Source organism: Salvelinus fontinalis, chromosome 23 (genome assembly GCF_029448725.1).
Source record: "Salvelinus fontinalis isolate EN_2023a chromosome 23, ASM2944872v1, whole genome shotgun sequence".
Taxonomy (NCBI): domain Eukaryota; kingdom Metazoa; phylum Chordata; class Actinopteri; order Salmoniformes; family Salmonidae; genus Salvelinus; species Salvelinus fontinalis.
The window spans coordinates 25825689-25837976 of NC_074687.1; the positions used below are offsets into that span (position 1 = coordinate 25825689).

A 12288-nucleotide genomic window follows, 5' to 3' on the forward strand; every position below is an offset into this window, starting at 1 on the left:
CTGACTGACGGGTCCTTGGTAAACAACAGGTGTAGACTAACAGTGAAATGCTGACTGACGGGTCCTGGATAGTAAGACAGAACTCTGCAGTAGATAGAACTGCCAAAGGGGGTTCTATCTTGTCGGAAAATGTTATAGTTGAGGGTACAGGGCCTGGATTAACCTCTACATGACCAGAGGAGGAGGAGGATATGGGTACCGCTAAAGCCTATAAGAACTGGTCGTCTAGTGTGTTGGGGACAGAGAATACAAGGATCAGATTTCTGGACGTGGTAGAATAGATTCAGGGAATAATGTACAGACAAGGATATGGTAGGATGTGAGTACAGTGGAGGTAAATCTAGGCATTGAGTGATGATGAGAGCGCTTGTGTCTCAGGAGGCACCAGTTAAGCCAGATGAGTTCTCTGCATGTGTGGGGGGTGGGACAAAAGAGCTATCTAAGGCATTTAGGGCGGGGCTGGGGGCTCTATAGTGAAATAAAACAATAATAACTAACAGAAACAGCAGTGGACAAGGTATATTGACATTAGGGAGGGGCATGTGTAGCCGAGTGATCATAGGGTCCAATGAGCAGCAATAGGTGAGTCAGGGAGCCGTTCAGTAGTCGCTACTACGCTAGGCGAGCTGGAGACACAGCGATTCAGACAGCTAGCGGGCCGGGGATAGCAGGTGTGTTTTTTGGCGACGTTGCAACGGAAAAGCCTGTTGAAACCACCTCGGACGATTACGTCGGCAGACCAGTCGTGATGGATCGGCGGGGCTCCGTGTCGGCAATAAAGGGTCCAGGACAATTGGCAAAAGAGGTATTGTAGCCCAATAATTAGCTGGTAGACGTCTTCGGGTAGCCGGGAGATGAGCTTAGCTCGAGGCTAACTGGTGCATGCTTCGGAACAGAGGCGTTAGCCAGGAGTAGCCACTCGGTTGCAGCTAGCTAGCTGCGATGATCCGGTGTAATGGTCCAGAGCTTTCGGTAGGAATCCAGTGATGTGGTAGAGAAAAAGCAGTCCGATATGCTCTGGGTCGATATGTTCTGGGTCGATATACTCTGGGTCGATATGTTCTGGGTCGATATGCTCTGGGTCGATATGTTCTGGGTCGATATGCTCTGGGTCGATATGCTCTGGGTCGATATGCTCTGGGTCGATATGCTCTGGGTCGATATGCTCTGGGTCGATATGCTCTGGGTCGATATGCTCTGGGTCGATATGTTCTGGGTCGATATACTCTGGGTCGATATACTCTGGGTCGATATGCTCTGGGTCGTCTGGGTCGATATGCTCTGGGTCGATATGCTCTGGGTCGATATGCTCTGGGTCGATATGCTCTGGGTCGATATGCTCTGGGTCGATATGCTCTGGGTCGATATGCTCTGGGTCGATATGCTCTGGGTCGATATGCTCTGGGTTGATATGTTCTGGGTCGATATACTCTGGGTCGATATACTCTGGGTCGATATGCTCTGGGTCGTCTGGGTCGATATGCTCTGGGTCGATATGCTCTGGGTCGATATGCTCTGGGTCGATATGCTCTGGGTCGATATGCTCTGGGTCGATATGCTCTGGGTCGATATGCTCTGGGTCGATATGTTCTGGGTCGATATGCTCTGGGTCGATATGCTCTGGGTCGATATGTTCTGGGTCGATATACTCTGGGTCGATATACTCTGGGTCGATATGCTCTGGGTCGTCTGGGTCGATATGCTCTGGGTCGATATGCTCTGGGTCGATATGCTCTGGGTCGATATGCTCTGGGTCGATATGCTCTGGGTCGATATGCTCTGGGTCGATATGCTCTGGGTCGATATGCTCTGGGTCGATATGCTCTGGGTCGATATGCTCTGGGTCGATATGTTCTGGGTCGATATGCTCTGGGTCGATATGCTCTGGGTCGATATGTTCTGGGTCGATATACTCTGGGTCGATATGCTCTGGGTCGATATGCTCTGGGTCGATATGCTCTGGGTCGATATGCTCTGGGTCGATATGCTCTGGGTCGATATGCTCTGGGTCGATATGCTCTGGGTCGATATGCTCTGGGTCGATATGCTCTGGGTCGATATGCTCTGGGTCGATATGCTCTGGGTCGATATGCTCTGGGTCGATATGCTCTGGGTCGATATGCTCTGGGTCGATATGCTCTGGGTCGATATGCTCTGGGTCGATATGCTCTGGGTCGATATGCTCTGGGTCGATATGCTCTGGGTCGATATGCTCTGGGTCGTCTGGGTCGATATGCTCTGGGTCGATATTCTCTGGGTCGATATGCTCTGGGTCGATATACTCTGGGTCGATATACTCTGGGTCGATATGCTCTGGGTCGATATGTTCTGGGTCGATATGCTCTGGGTCGATATGTTCTGGGTCGATATGCTCTGGGTCGATATGCTCTGGGTCGATATGCTCTGGGTCGATATGCTCTGGGTCGATATGTTCTGGGTCGATATGCTCTGGGTCGATATGCTCTGGGTCGATATGCTCTGGGTCGATATGCTCTGGGTCGATATGCTCTGGGTCGATATGCTCTGGGTCGATATGCTCCGGGTCGATATGCTCCGGGTCGATATGCTCTTGGTCGTCTGGGTCGATATGCTCTGGGTCGATATGCTCTGGGTCGTCTGGGTCGATATGCTCTGGGTCGATTTGCTCTGGGTCGATATGCTCTGGGTCGATATACTCTGGGTCGATTTGCTCTGGGTCGATGTGCTCTGGGTCGATGTGCTCTGGGTCGATATGCTCTGGGTCGATGTGCTCTGGGTCGATGTGCTCTGGGTCGATGTGCTCTGGGTCGATGTGCTCTGGGTCGATGTGCTCTGGGTCGATGTGCTCTGGGTCGATATGCTCTGGGTCGATATGCTCTGGGTCGATATGCTCTGGGTCGTCTGGGTCGATATGCTCTGGGTCGATATCGTATGCATCGATATGTAGGCTACGTGTGCCTTTATAAATGTATGTAGCTCTGTCCTTGAGCTGTTCTTGTCTAATGACGTTCTGTATTATGTCTCATGTTTAGTGTGGAACCCCAGGAAGAGTAGCTGCTGCTTTTACAACAGCTAATGGGGATCCTACCCCAAAAACAGAACGATTACATATTGATCATTGATATTTAACGATTACACAGGGATCATTAATATACAGTGATTACACAGGGATCATTGATATACAGTGATTACACAGGGATCATTAATATACAGTGATTACACAGGGATCATTAATATACAGTGATTACACAGGGATCATTGATATACAGTGATTACACAGGGATCATTGATATACAGTGATTACACAGGGATCATTCATATACAGTGATTACACAGGGATCATTCATATACAGTGATTACACAGGGATCATTCATATACAGTGATTACACAGGGATCATTGATATACAGTGATTACACAGGGATCATTAATATACAGTGATTACACAGGGATCATTAATATACAGTGATTACACAGGGATCATTAATATACAGTGATTTCACAGGGATCATTAATATACAGTGATTACACAGGGATCCTTGATATATCCATATGTTGTTGTTATCTCTTTGCTTCAGGATAACCTACACGGAAGCCATAAACATCCTCAACAGCAGCTCCAAGAAATTTGCTTTCAAAACAGATGTAAGTATAGTACAGCTCTATTCTCTTTCAGAAGGAGATAGCTGTAGTCTCTTTTAGAAGGAGATAGCTGTAGTCTCTTTCAGAAGGAGATAGCTGTAGCCTCTTTCAGAAGGAGATAGCTGTAGTCTCTTTCAGAAGGAGATAGCTGTAGTCTCTTTCAGAAGGAGATAGCTGTAGTCTCTTTCAGAAGGAGATAGCTGTAGTCTCTTTCAGAAGGAGATAGCTGTAGTCTCTTTCAGAAGGAGATAGCTGTAGTCTCTTTCAGAAGGAGATAGCTGTAGTCTCTTTCAGAAGGAGATAGCTGTAGCCTCTTTCAGAAGGAGATAGCTGTGGCCTCTTTCAGACGGAGATAGCTGTGGCCTCTTTCAGACGGAGATATCTGTAGCCTCTTTCAGACGGAGATAGCTGTAGCCTCTTTCAGACGGAGATAGCTGTAGCCTCTTTCAGACGGAGATAGCTGTAGCCTCTTTCAGAAGGAGATAGCTGTAGCCTCTTTCAGAAGGAGATAGCTGTAGCCTCTTTCAGAAGGAGATAGCTGTAGTCTCTTTCAGAAGGAGATAGCTGTAGTCTCTTTCAGAAGGAGATAGCTGTAGTCTCTTTCAGAAGGAGATAGCTGTAGTCTCTTTCAGAAGGAGATAGCTGTAGTCTCTTTCAGAAGGAGATAGCTGTAGTCTCTTTCAGAAGGAGATAGATGTAGTCTCTTTCAGAAGGAGATAGCTGTAGCCTCTTTCAGAAGGAGATAGCTGTGGCCTCTTTCAGACGGAGATAGCTGTGGCCTCTTTCAGACGGAGATATCTGTAGCCTCTTTCAGACGGAGATATCTGTAGCCTCTTTCAGACGGAGATAGCTGTAGCCTCTTTCAGACGGAGATAGCTGTAGCCTCTTTCAGACGGAGATAGCTGTAGCCTCTTTCAGAAGGAGATAGCTGTAGCCTCTTTCAGAAGGAGATAGCTGTAGCCTCTTTCAGAAGGAGATAGCTGTAGTCTCTTTCAGAAGGAGATAGCTGTAGTCTCTTTCAGAAGGAGATAGCTGTAGTCTCTTTCAGAAGGAGATAGCTGTAGTCTCTTTCAGAAGGAGATAGCTGTAGTCTCTTTCAGAAGGAGATAGCTGTAGTCTCTTTCAGAAGGAGATAGCTGTAGTCTCTTTCAGAAGGAGATAGCTGTAGTCTCTTTTAGAAGGAGATAGCTGTAGTCTCTTTCAGAAGGAGATAGCTGTAGTCTCTTTCAGAAGGAGATAGCTGTAGTCTCTTTCAGAAGGAGATAGCTGTAGTCTCTTTCAGAAGGAGATAGCTGTAGTCTCTTTCAGAAGGAGATAGCTGCAGCCTCTTTCAGAAGGAGATAGCTGCAGCCTCTTTCAGAAGGAGATAGCTGCAGCCTCTTTCAGAAGGAGATAGCTGCAGCCTCTTTCAGAAGGAGATAGCTGTAGCCTCTTTCAGAAGGAGATAGCTGTAGCCTCTTTCAGAAGGAGATAGCTGTAGTCTCTTTCAGAAGGAGATAGCTGTAGTCTCTTTCAGAAGGAGATAGCTGTAGCCTCTTTCAGAAGGAGATGGCTGTAGTCTCTTTCAGAAGGAGATGGCTGTAGTCTCTTTCAGAAGGAGATAGCTGTAGCCTCTTTCAGAAGGAGATGGCTGTAGTCTCTTTCAGAAGGAGATGGCTGTAGTCTCTTTCAGAAGGAGATGGCTGTAGTCTCTTTCAGAAGGAGATGGCTGTAGTCTCTTTCAGAAGGAGATAGCTGTAGTCTCTTTCAGAAGGAGATAGCTGTAGTCTCTTTCAGAAGGAGATAGCTGTAGTCTCTTTCAGAAGGAGATAGCTGTAGTCTCTTTCAGAAGGAGATAGCTGTAGTCTCTTTCAGAAGGAGATAGCTGTATCCTCTTTCAGAAGGAGATAGCTGTATCCTCTTTCAGAAGGAGATAGCTGTAGTCTCTTTCAGAAGGAGATAGTTGTAGTCTCTTTCAGAAGGAGATAGCTGTAGTCTCTTTATAGACAGATGTAAGTATAGTACAGCTCTATTCTCTTTCAGAAGGAGATAGCTGTAGTCTCTTTCAGAAGGAGATAGCTGTAGTCTCTTTCAGAAGGAGATAGCTGTAGTCTCTTTCAGAAGGAGATAGCTGTAGTCTCTTTCAGAAGGAGATAGCTGTAGTCTCTTTCAGACGGAGATAGCTGTAGTCTCTTTATAGACAGATGTAAGTATAGTACAGCTCTATTCTCTTTCAGAAGGAGATAGCTGTAGTCTCCTTCAGAAGGAGATAGCTGTAGCCTCTTTCAGAAGGAGATAGCTGTAGTCTCTTTCAGAAGGAGATAGCTGTGGTCTCTTTCAGAAGGAGATAGCTGTAGTCTCTTTCAGAAGGAGATAGCTGTAGTCTCTTTCAGAAGGAGATAGCTGTAGTCTCTTTTAGAAGGAGATAGCTGTAGTCTCTTTCAGAAGGAGATAGCTGTAGTCTCTTTCAGAAGGAGATAGCTGTAGTCTCTTTCAGAAGGAGATAGCTGTAGTCTCTTTCAGAAGGAGATAGCTGTAGTCTCTTTCAGAAGGAGATAGCTGTAGTCTCTTTCAGAAGGAGATAGCTGTAGTCTCTTTCAGAAGGAGATAGCTGTAGTCTCTTTCAGAAGGAGATAGCTGTAGTCTCTTTCAGAAGGAGATAGCTGTAGTCTCTTTATAGACAGATGTAAGTATAGTACAGCTCTAATCTCTTTCAGAAGGAGACAGCTGTAGTCTCTTTCAGAAGGAGATAGCTGTAGTCTCTTTCAGAAGGAGATAGCTGTAGTCTCTTTCAGAAGGAGATAGTTGTAGTCTCTTTCAGAAGGAGATAGCTGTAGTCTCTTTATAGACAGATGTAAGTATAGTACAGCTCTATTCTCTTTCAGAAGGAGATAGCTGTAGTCTCTTTCAGAAGGAGATAGCTGTAGTCTCTTTCAGAAGGAGATAGCTGTAGTCTCTTTCAGAAGGAGATAGCTGTAGTCTCTTTCAGAAGGAGATAGCTGTAGTCTCTTTCAGACGGAGATAGCTGTAGTCTCTTTATAGACAGATGTAAGTATAGTACAGCTCTATTCTCTTTCAGAAGGAGATAGCTGTAGTCTCCTTCAGAAGGAGATAGCTGTAGTCTCTTTCAGAAGGCGATAACTGTAGCCTCTTTCAGAAGGCGATAACTGTAGCCTCTTTCAGAAGGAGATAGCTGTAGCCTCTTTCAGAAGGAGATAGCTGTAGCCTCTTTTAGAAGGAGATAGCTGTAGCTTCTTTCAGACGGAGATAGATGTAGCCTCTTTCAGACGGAGATAGCTGTAGTCTCTTTCAGAAGGAGATAGCTGTAGCCTCTTTCAGAAGGAGATAGCTGTAGCCTCTTTCAGAAGGAGATAGCTGCAGCCTCTTTCAGAAGGAGATAGCTGTACCCTCTTTCAGGAGATAGCTGTAGCCTCTTTATTAACAGATGTCAGTAGAGCTCTTTTCTAGAATGTTGTACCCTGTGTCTTCTGTACTGTGTCAACCTGATTCTATTTTCACACCTTAGATTCTACATTTTGTGTGGGGTCAAACCTTTAATCTCTCATTCTCTTTCTGCCTCTCCCTCCCTCCCTCCCTCCCCCCTCTCTCCCTCCCTCAGTGGGGCTGTGACTTGCAGACAGAGCACGAGAAGTACCTGGTGAAACATTGTGGTGATGTTCCTCTCTTCGTCACTGATTACCCCTATGCCCTGAAGCCCTTCTACGCACGAGACAACGAGGACCAACCTCTACACACTGTAAGATCACGTAGCACACGGAGATCGGTCTAGTTTGAACAACGCATCAGGTTGTTATTATAATAGAGAATGTGTTGTTAATGAGTCACCTGGTTAAATAAAGGCAAAACAAACTCCACTCCATAGTTCAAAAATTGAATTGTTTCACCTATTAAAGTTGTATGGTTCAGGTGATGTCAGTTGAACTTGTTCCGGTCATTTCAGTTGAACCGGTTCCGGTCATTTCAGTTGAATCGGTTCCGGTCATTTCAGTTGAACCGGTTCCGGTCATTTCAGTTGAACCGGTTCCGGTCACTTCAGTTGAACCGGTTCCGGTCATGTCAGTTGAACCGGTTCCGGTCATGTCAGTTGAACCGGTTCCGGTCATTTCAGTTGAACCGGTTCTGGTCATTTCATTTTAACCGGTTCTGGTCATTTCAGTTGAACCGGTTCCGGTCATGGTTCCGGTCATTTCAGTTGAACCGGTTCCGGTCATTTCAGTTGAACCGGTTCCGGTCATTTCAGTTGAACCGGTTCTTGTCATGTCAGTTGAACCGGTTCCGGTCATTTCAGTTGAACCGGTTCCGGTCATTTCAGTTTAACCGGTTCCGGTCATTTCAGTTGAACCGGATCCGGTCATGGTTCCGGTCATTTCAGTTGAACCGGTTCCGGTCATTTCAGTTGAACCGGTTCTTGTCATGTCAGTTGAACCGGTTACGGTCATTTCAGTTTAACCGGTTCCGGTCATTTCAGTTGGACCGGTTCCGGTCATTTCAGTTGGACCGGTTCCGGTCATTTCAGTTGAACCGGTTCCGGTCATTTCAGTTGAACCGGTTCCGGTCATTTCAGTTGAACCGGTTCCGGTCATTTCAGTTGAACCGGTTCCGGTCATGTCAGTTGAACCGGTTCCGGTCACTTCAGTTGAACCGGTTCCGGTCATTTCAGTTGAACCGGTTCCGGTCATTTCAGTTGAACCGGTTCCGGTCATGGTTCCGGTCATTTCAGTTGAACCGGTTCCGGTCATTTCAGTTGAACCGGTTCTTGTCATGTCAGTTGAACCGGTTCCGGTCATTTCAGTTTAACCGGTTCCGGTCATTTCAGTTGAACCGGTTCCGGTCATTTCAGTTGAACCGGTTCCGGTCATTCCAGTTGAACCGGTTCCGGTCATTTCAGTTGAACCGGTGTCATCTGTAATTTTAAATGTACTTTCTTCCACACTTGCAGCCCAGTCATCTCCTTACGGTTTAGTGTAAAAGATGACAGTCCTTTAGTCAGCCAGTGTGTGTGTGTATGTGTGTGTGTGTGTGTGTGTGTGTGTGTGTGTGTGTGTGTGTCCGTGTGTCCGTGTGTCCGTGTGTCCGTGTCCCAGGCAGCAGCAGTAGACCTGTTGGTCCCCGGAGTAGGAGAGATGTGTGGAGGTTCTCTGAGAGAGGAGAGACTGGACCTACTGAAGACACGACTAGCACAGTAGGAACTCACAACATTATGAAATAACTCTTTTTACAACTTTCAGATAAAAGAAAACATCTTCAAAATAATCTAACAAATTTAAACCCAATTTCATGTCCAATACACATATACTGTATAAATACATACATATATTTGCCATACAACAGACAGAAAAGTGAAAAGTGGAATATTGAGTATATATGTTTACTCATTAATATGTACACATGGAATCAACGCATGTGGTAATTGGTCGTCTGTTAAAGACACGTTATGCGTCTTCTTTAGGGCTGGTTTGGATGAGACATACGGATGGTAAGTGCATTTAAATTCAATACGTGTTGATATTGTGTAACTATGTTTGCTTATAATAAAGTACTTTACTATTTTCTACTCTACACTGTTCTATTCTGTTCTACACGGTTCTATTCTACACTGTTCTATTCTACACTGTTCTATTCTATTCTACACTGTTCTATTCTGTTCTACACGGTTCTATTCTACTCTACACTGTTCTATTCTACTCTACACTGTTCTATTCTACTCTACACGGTTCTATTCTACTCTACACTGTTCTATTCTACTCTACACTGTTCTATTCTACACTGTTCTATTCTACTCTACACTGTTCTATTCTACACTGTTCTATTCTACTCTACACTGTTCTATTCTGTTCTACACGGTTCTATTCTACACTGTTCTATTCTATTCTACACTGTTCTATTCTATTCTACACTGTTCTATTCTGTTCTACACGGTTCTATTCTACTCTACACTGTTCTATTCTACTCTACACTGTTCTATTCTACTCTACACGGTTCTATTCTAGTCTACACTGTTCTATTCTACTCTACACTGTTCTATTCTACACTGTTCTATTCTACTCTACACTGTTCTATTCTACACTGTTCTATTCTACTCTACACTGTTCTATTCTGTTCTACACGGTTCTATTCTACACTGTTCTATTCTACACTGTTCTATTCTACTCTACACGGTTCTATTCTACTCTACACTGTTCTATTCTACTCTACACTGTTCTATTCTACACTGTTCTATTCTGTTCTACACGGTTGTATTCTACTCTACACTGTTCTATTCTACTCTACAGTGTTCGATTCTACTCTACACTGTTCTATTCTACACTGTTATATTCTATTATATTCTACTCTACACTGTTCTATTCTATTATATTCTGCTCTACACTGTTCTATTCTATTCTACTCTACACTGTTCTATTATATTCTATTCTGCTCTACACTGTTCTATTCTATTATATTCTGCTCTACACTGTTCTGTTCTATTCTACTCTACACTGTTCTATTCTATTATATTCTACACTGGTCTATTCTACTCTACACTGTTCTATTCTACTCTACTCTACACTGTTCTATTCTGTTCTATTCTACTCTACACTGTTCTATTCTACTCTACACTGTTCTATTCTGTTCTATTCTACTCTACACTGTTCTATTCTGTTCTATTCTACTCTACACTGTTCTATTCTGTTCTATTCTACTCTACACTGTTCTATTCTGTTCTACTCTACACTGTTCTATTCTGTTCTATTCTATTATATTCTACTCTACACTGTTCTATTCTACTCTACACTGTTCTATTCTGTTCTATTCTACTCTACACTGTTCTATTCTACTCTACACTGTTCTATTCTGTTCTACTCTACACTGTTCTATTCTGTTCTATTCTACTCTACACTGTTCTATTCTGTTCTATTCTACTCTACACTGTTCTATTCTGTTCTATTCTGTTCTATTCTACTCTACACTGTTCTATTCTGTTCTATTCTGTTCTATTATACTCTACACTGTTCTATTATACTCTACACTGTTCTATTCTACTCTACATTATTCTATTCTGTTCTATTCTGTTCTATTCTGTTCTATTCTACACTGTTCTATTCTGTTCTATTCTACACTGTTCTATTCTGTTCTATTCTACTCTACACTGTTCTACTCTAATCTGTTCTATTCTGTTCTATTCTACTCTAATCAGTTCTATTATGTTGTATTCTACACTGTTTGATTCTGTTATATTCTACACTAATCTGTTATATTCTATTCTACTCTAATCTGTTCTATTCTGTTCTACTCTAATCTGTTCTATAATGTTGTATTCTACACTGTTTGATTCTGTTATATTCTACATTAATCTGTTATATTCTATTCTACTCTAATCTGTTCTATTCTGTTCTACTCTAATCTGTTATATTCTGTTCTACTCTAATCTGTTCTATTCTGTTCTATTCTACTCTACACTGTTCTACTCTAATCTGTTCTATTATGTTGTATTCTACACTGTTTGATTCTGTTCTATTCTACTCTACTATATTCTGTCTGTCCAGGTATTTGGATCTGAGGCGTTTTGGTTCGGTCCCTCACGGTGGGTTTGGTATGGGCTTTGAGCGCTACCTGCTGTGTGTTCTGGGGGTCCACAACATCAAAGACGTTATTCCATTCCCCAGATTCTCCCGCTCTTGCCCTCTGTAAACTATACACTGAGTGTACCAAACATTAGGAACACCTTCCTAGTATTGAGTTGCACCACCCTTTGCCCTCAGAACAGACTCAATTTGTCGGGTCATGGACTCTACCAAGGTGTCAAAAACGTTCCACAGGAATGCTGGTCCATGTTGACTCCAATACTTCGTACTGTTGTCAAGTTGGCTGGATGTCCTTTGGGTTTTGGACCATTCTTGATACACACGGGAAACAGTTGAGCGTGAAAAACCCAGCAGCATTGCAGTTCTTGACACAAACCGGTGCACCTGGCATCTACTACCATACCCCGTTCAAAGGCACTTCAATATTTTGTCTTGCCCATTCACCCTCTGAATGACACATACACACAATCCGTATATCAATTGTCTCAAGGCTTAAACATCCTTCTTTAACCCGTCTCCTCCTCTTCATCTACACTGATTGAAGTGGATTTAACAAGTGACATCAATAAGGGATCATAGCTTTTACCCTGGATTCACCTGGTCAGTCTGTCATGGAAAGAGCAGGTGTTCTTAATGTTTTGTCCACTCAGTGTATATCACTATGGTCAGATGATTCGTTTGTAAAGATGTCACTGTTTTTTGATTTATAAAAAGTCAAAATGATCAAAATGTTGTCTGTTGTTGTTCATATAAGAAACTGTCAAATATAGTGTTTAAATGCATAGCAGCGGAAAGTAGCGGTGCAGCGGGAAGTAGCGGTGCAGAGGGCGAGCCGCGGGAAGTAGCGGTGCAGAGGGCGAGCCGCGGGAAGTAGCGGTGCAGAGGGAAGTAGCGGTGCAGAGGGCGAGCCGCGGGAAGTAGCGGTGCAGAGGGCGAGCAGCGGGAAGTAGCGGTGCAGAGGGCGAGCCGCGGGAACTAGCGGTGCAGAGGGCGAGCCGCGGGAACTAGCGGTGCAGAGGGCGAGCCGTGGGAAGTAGCGGTGCAGAGGGCGAGCCGCGGGAAGTAGCGGTGCAGAGGGCGAGCCGCGGGAAGTAGCGGTGCAGAGG

At 44.3% G+C, this 12288-nt stretch overlaps 1 protein-coding gene across 2 annotated transcripts in view; it reads left to right on the forward strand.

The window, feature by feature from the left end:
* The window catches only part of nars2 (asparaginyl-tRNA synthetase 2, mitochondrial), a 32519-nt gene extending 20608 nt beyond the window's left edge, over positions 1-11911 (forward strand). For both annotated transcript variants that reach the window (XM_055878321.1, XM_055878322.1), the window contains 5 exons: positions 3557-3623; positions 7219-7356; positions 8705-8802; positions 9070-9096; positions 11144-11911. In XM_055878321.1, coding sequence (XP_055734296.1) covers positions 3557-3623; positions 7219-7356; positions 8705-8802; positions 9070-9096; positions 11144-11288 — 475 coding nt within the window. In that variant the 3' untranslated portion in view covers positions 11289-11911. The remainder of the gene's footprint in view (positions 1-3556; positions 3624-7218; positions 7357-8704; positions 8803-9069; positions 9097-11143) is intronic.
* Positions 11912-12288: the final 377 nt, after the last annotated feature.